The sequence below is a fragment of the Propithecus coquereli genome, unplaced genomic scaffold (genome assembly GCF_000956105.1).
Source record: "Propithecus coquereli isolate 6110/MARCELLA unplaced genomic scaffold, Pcoq_1.0 Scaffold71, whole genome shotgun sequence".
In the NCBI taxonomy this organism is placed as follows: domain Eukaryota; kingdom Metazoa; phylum Chordata; class Mammalia; order Primates; family Indriidae; genus Propithecus; species Propithecus coquereli.
The window spans coordinates 5,066,050-5,072,514 of record NW_012153174.1 but is presented as its reverse complement, the minus strand read 5'-3'; the positions used below and the strand labels follow the sequence as shown (position 1 = coordinate 5,072,514).

At 33.4% G+C, this 6,465-nt stretch overlaps 1 protein-coding gene across 1 annotated transcript in view; it reads right to left on the bottom strand.

The window, feature by feature from the left end:
- Positions 1–1,042: 1,042 nt before the first annotated feature.
- The window catches only part of LOC105824079 (short-chain dehydrogenase/reductase family 16C member 6-like), a 25,242-nt gene continuing 19,819 nt past the window's right edge, over positions 1,043–6,465 (bottom strand). The window contains exons 5-6 of the mRNA XM_012661417.1: positions 2,726–2,851; positions 1,043–1,169 (exon numbers count right to left, since the gene is read on the bottom strand). Coding sequence (XP_012516871.1) covers positions 1,043–1,169; positions 2,726–2,851 — 253 coding nt within the window. The remainder of the gene's footprint in view (positions 1,170–2,725; positions 2,852–6,465) is intronic.

Genomic DNA, 6,465 nt, shown 5'->3' with positions numbered 1-6,465 from the left:
GGCCTCCCAGAGAGCTAGGATTACAGGCATAGAAAATATTTCTGAACTTGAAGACAGGTCTTTTGAAATAACCAAGTCAGAAAAAAATTTAAAAAAATAAAAAATAAAGAAGAAAGCCTATGGGACATATAGAACACCATTAAGTGAATAAATATTCACATTATGGGATTTCTAGAAGGAGAAGAGATAGAAAAAGGCATAGAAAAACCTATTTAATGAAATAATAGCTGAAAACTTCCCAAGTCTTGGGAGAGATGTGGACATTTAGATACAGGAAGCTGAAAGATCAATCCAAAAGTTCCTCTTTGAGGCACATTATAGTCAAACCATCAAAAATCAAAGACGAAGAGAGAACTCTAAAAACAGCAAGAGAAAAGCATTACGTCACATATAGAGGAATCCTCATCAGACTAGTGGCAACTTTCTCAGCAGAAACATTACACACCAGGAGAGAATGGGATGATATATTCAAAGTGTTGAAAGAACAAAACTTTCAGCTGAGAATACTATATCCAGTAAGGCTATCCTTTAGAAATGGAGAAATAGTCTTCCCCAGACAATCAAAAACTGAGGAAATTCATCATCACTAGGCAAGCATTAAGAAATGCTTAATGGAGTTCTACACCTGGAAGCAAAAGGACAGTATCTACCATCATGAAAATATGCTCATCATAAATGGTAGATCATATACACAAATAATAATGAGAAAAGAATCAAATGTAATCACTACAGAAAACTACCAACTGCAAAGATAACAAAAGAGGAAGAAACATATTATATTCAATGCTCATTGAATATAATGGGCTTATTTACTAAACTAAAATGATGTTCTTACTTGTCAAACTAAAAAATGGTAGAAAAGACTAGATAGGTAATTTGAATGCTTAGAAAAACAACTGGTGTGTAATTTGCATCCTGGGAATAAAGTCAGCGCTTTTGAAAGCTTCAGTAATCCTTGGTAGACTGGAATGCTTTAAGCATTAAGAGGAATTCCAAACAGTCTATTCTTACAACACTTTGATCACCACATTTGCGGCTTCAGTTATTGGTGTTTTCTTTGGATTTCAGTCTGAAGTTCATTTGCTTGCTCTCTCCCTTTGAAAAAGTCCATGCAAGTGTCCACTCCAAGGTACTCACCAAGGGCAATCATCATTTTTGGAGATATTATTCTAGAGGAAAGCGGAGAAAAAATTTTGATCCTTGAGAGGGGGTAAAAGAGACTACTTTGCAAAGATTAAGTGAAAATTACACGAAGTTCAAAATATCACTTAGTGGGAGGGCCAAACAGAGAAGTGCTGTGTCACACCTGAGTGCCATCAACATCCTCAATGCCAATGGCTCCCAACTCTGGCTACACTTTGGGATCACCCCTGGAGCTCTGAAAAGTCCCAATGGTCAGACCACAATTTAGCCATATATCACACTCAGTGAGTTCTGTGGAAAGACTACATATATTTTTATTTAATAGGCTAACACACAAATGGTAGCAAAAACTAGAAAGAAAACCAGACTAATTAAAGCAGAATCTCTGGAGGGTAGGGTCCAGGAATCAGTAGTTTTAAATGTTCCCCAAGTGATTCCGATGCGTACCCAAGGTGAGGAGCCATCGCTTCAGTTCCTTGAGGATAGAGCCTGTATCTTCAGCTCAGTTCTGCTTAGATCAGCTCAGTTCTGCTCAACTCAACTCAACTTAGCAATATTTATTGTGTGCTTATTAAATGTTGTGTACTGTCTTGGGCCATGAGCATGGAGCAGGAAACAATTCAGACAATGTGTTCTGTCCTCAGGAAACATGTAAGCTAGTAAGCAACCACTGGTGCAATGAGTGCTCCAAAAGGCAGGGACAGGTGTGATAGGATGGTACAATGAGGGACTTTGACCTACCTAAGCAATCAGGGCAGCTAAGGATGAATAGAATATATGTTGAGTAGATATAAATAAAATATCATATTTATCAATAACCATAATTTTATAATAGTGAATCTCTGCTTGTGCTTTCTACTCTGCTAGTACTTATAGCAGAGGATGATGGTAAGAGCTTAAGCTCTGTAATCAGATTGGAAACTTTTGCTTGAAACTTTGTTCCAATGTGTATTAGTTGTTTAACCCTGAAAAAATTACTTATTCTCTTTAATACCCAGATTCCCTAAATGTTACACAAATTCATACAAAGCTGTAAGTGTAGTAGCTGGCACACAGTAGGCACCTCATAAATGTTAGATGTGGGCCTGGTCAGAATCCATTTACAAATACCTTGGAGCTCATAGCACAGGCCTTGTCTGAAGTTGTAGGAGCTATTTCACTAAAATACATAAAGAACTTTCCAAATACCTATAAAGTTTTTCTGGCAAGGCAACACACTTGGGTTTTCTGTCCCTTGTTTTCAAAATAGAACTCTACATTAGTCAAACTAAATAGTTGGCTAAAATCAAAAACATAAAAACAAACAAAAACCTCCAAACAATTTGTGTGCTATATGTTTCTGTGTTGAAACAACGTGTGCTCTGCAAGGCCTGAATATTTGCTAAATTTTGGTTCAATGTCTTAAGTAACCAAGACACAGCTTGTAACAGTACAATAAATTGTCCTTGCACTATTAATGTTCTTCCTCTTATCATTTTAAAAAAATAAGAAGTTGCTTTCCAGACAAGTTAGTAATGACTGGACAATTTGTTCACAAATAACCAAAGTGATATTGAGGCCATTGACGCCAGTTAATACTTACTGTTTAAGAATCAATGCAAAATATAACAATTTGGGTATTATTACATAAACTTGTTCCTCTAAAATAGCATTTACAATTGTTTTGGCCACATATTCCTGCTCCAGTAATGGTAACAGAAATGGATGCCTGGAATAACAATAACAAAAAGTGAGATCACCAGAATGGTAATTTTTATTGTCATCATGAGCATCGATTAATAAATTTCAGATATGGAATTACAATATATAGCTGTATATATATCAAACAAAATGTAAATCTTAGGAATTACCTTGTGTTTTCTCTCATGACCAATACTGGGAGCAGTGCTAATTTATATTTAATTTCCTAGAGTAATTCTTTGTGCTTTTGTTGATTTTCTGCTATTGATGGTCTGGACATACAGAAGGAATTGCTTTCAGATTTTTTTTTTTTTTTTTGGTATCTTTTTCCCCTCTTTCTTCCTCCCAAATGTCAAACAATTGTATGCCATTGAGAAGCAAAAATTCAAAAATTATCTACTGAAAAATATGTTTTGAGCATGTGTAGTGTATCATTTTAGGCAGATCATTGTTATAGCATTAAACAGAAATAGATGTTTGTGAAATTAATAGGAGTTGAAATGGTTAAGAATATAAATAAAGATCCCATAAGGTGTTACTTTGACATTTTATACTTTTATATTATTCTTCTCAATTACTTGAACCACACCCTCTCAAAAAATTCTGTTTATTTCAGCTGATTCTTGGAATCTAATCAATTTTCCATAATTGAATGTTGGCAATTAGTCCTTATATTTTATTCTCCTAAAAGTTCTTTAGAACTATAACCTAAAGGGCTCTAAAATTTATTAAAAAATATATGCTACATATCATTGTTTCATTCTCTAACATTTTAGGATTATTAATCTTTCTTTTTCTGGAGACTCCTTTTTTAGCTTTTGTGGACCTCAGGACCCCAGTTTTATGAAAGTCATCATTTACCATCATTGCCTCCACTAGCTACTGTGCCCCCCATCCTGGCTGGTCGCATTCCTTCTGTGATCTTGACAATCTAGCTTTTAATTGCACTCAGTCACATATTATTATCAATTCTTACTAATATTGTTATTTTAATAATAATGTTAGAAACAAGTAAAGACAGCAATTTCAAAAATGTATATGTATTACACTTACTTTATATATACTTTATATATACATACATATGTATAAATCCCTAAGTTTATTATAAATATTACTAATACAAAGCATGTATGGTACATGATTTACTATGACTAATAAAATGCGATACTTTTTGTTATAAATTCCGTATAGTCAATTACTTCTCACAGAATGCTTTTACCGATTTCTGTTGAATTCTTATGTCACATATATTCTATGGTAGGGATATGCCACATTTGGGTTAACCATTCATCAGTTGATGGATATTTGGATTGTTTTTGCTTTTTAGCTCTTATGAATGATGCTACATGAACATTTGTGTACAAGTTTTTGTGAGGACATGTGTTTTTATTTCTTTTGGGTATATACCTCAGAATGGAATTGATGGACCATGTGGTAACTTGTGGTATATTTAACATTTTGAGGAACTGTCAAACTAGTTTCCAAAACAGTTGCACCAAATTACAATACCACTAGCAATGTATGAGGGTTCCAATTTCTGCATATCCTCACCAACACATGTTATTGTCTGTCTTTTTTATCACAGCCCTAGTTGATGTGAAGAGTTGTTCATTGTGTTTTCTTATAATAGCTTTATTGAGATATAATTAATATACCATAAAATTCACTTCTTTAAAGTATTCATTTTAGTGATTTTTAGTATATTCGTAAAGTTCTTCATCACTGTCTAATTCTAGAACATTTCCATCATTGCCCCCCAAAAACCTCATACCCATTATTGGTCACTCCCAATTCACCCTTTCTCCAGTCCCTGGCAACCAATAATCTACTTTCTGTCTCTATATGCTATGGATTTGCCTATCCTGAACATACATACTTCATGTAAATAGAATCATAAAATATGTGGCCTTTCGTGTCTGGTTTCTTCCACTTAAAATAATGTTGTCAAGGTACATCTTTGTGGTAGCATGTACCAGAATTTCATTCCTTTTTATGGCTGAATAATATTTAACATATGAATATACCACATTTTGTTTATTCATCACTTGATAGATATTTGAGTTGTTACCACCTTTTGGATACTATGATTAATGCTGCTATGAACATTTGTGTACAAGTTTTTGTTTTAATTTCTCTTGGGTATACACCTAAGAGAGGAAATACGATAATTTTATGTTTACCTTTTTGAGAATCTGTCAAACTGTTTTCCAAAGTGGCTGCACCATTTTACAGTCCCACCAGCAGTATATGGGTGTTTCAATTTCTCCACATTCTCATCAACATTTGTCACTGTCTGTTCGAGGATAGCCATCCTAGAGAGTGTGAAGTGGTTTCTCATGGCAGCTTTGATTGCACTTTCCCAATGACTGATGATGTTGAGCATCTTTTAATGTGCACATTGATCATTTGTATATCTTCTTTGGAGAAATGTCTATTCAGATCTTTTGCCAATTTTTAAAATTGGGTTATTTTTATTATTAAGAACTCTTTATGTATTCTGGATACAAGTCTTTTATTATCTATGAGATTTGCAAAAATTTTTCTCTCATTCTTTAATTTGTGTTTTTACTTTATTGATGTTTGTTGAGCACAGTTTTTAATTTCTATGAACCCAATTTATATATCTTCTGCTGTTGTTGCCTGTATTTCAGTGTCATAGCTAATGAACCATTGCCTAATCCAAGGTCATGGAAATGTACACCACTTTTAAAAGAGTTTTTTGGTTTTATCTCTTACATTTAGTTTTTAAATTTATTTTCAGTTAATTTTTGTATAGGATGTGGGAGTTGGGGTCCAATTTCATTCTTTTGTGTAGGGCTGTCCATTTGTCTGAACACTATTTGTTGAATAGAGTATTATTTCCCTATTGAATTGTCTTGGCATCCCTGTTGAAAATCAGTTGAGCATAAATGTAAATTTATTTCTATACTCTCAATTTGGTTCAGTTGATCTGTATATGTCTATGTTAGTAACACACCATCTTAATTAGAGTAGCTTTGTAGTAAATTTTCATATTTTTGCCCATTTTTAAATCAGATTATTTATTTTTTTTGCTATTAAGTCGAACTCCTTATATATTATAGTCATTATGTCCTTGTTGGATAGTTTGCAAATATTTTCTCCCATTTTTTGGATTGTTTATTCTCTTTATTTATTGTTTTTTTGTGCTGTGCAGAAGCTTTTAGCTTGATATAATTTCAATTATCTATTCTTGCTTTGCTTGTCCGTGCTTTTGTGGTATTACACAAGAAATCTTTGCCCAGACCAATGTCCTGGAGTGTTTCCTCTATGTTTTCTTCTAGTAGCTTCACAGTGTCAGGTCTTAGATTCAATTCTTCAATCTACTTTGATTTGATTTTTGTGTATGGTGAGAGATTTCAGTAAGTTTTGAAATAGAAAAATGTGATTCGGTCCAACTTTCTTTTTCCTTTTCAAGATTGCTTTGGCTTTCTGGGTCCCTTGCATTTTCATATAAATTTTAGGAACTACTTGTCAATTCTTGCAAAAAAGACAGCTAGAATTCTGATAGGAATTGTGTTAAATCTGTGGATTAGTCTGGGGAGTATTGACATCTTAATAATATTAAGTCTTCCAATCTATGAACATGGGATTTTTCCTATTTATTTAAGTTTTCTTTAATCT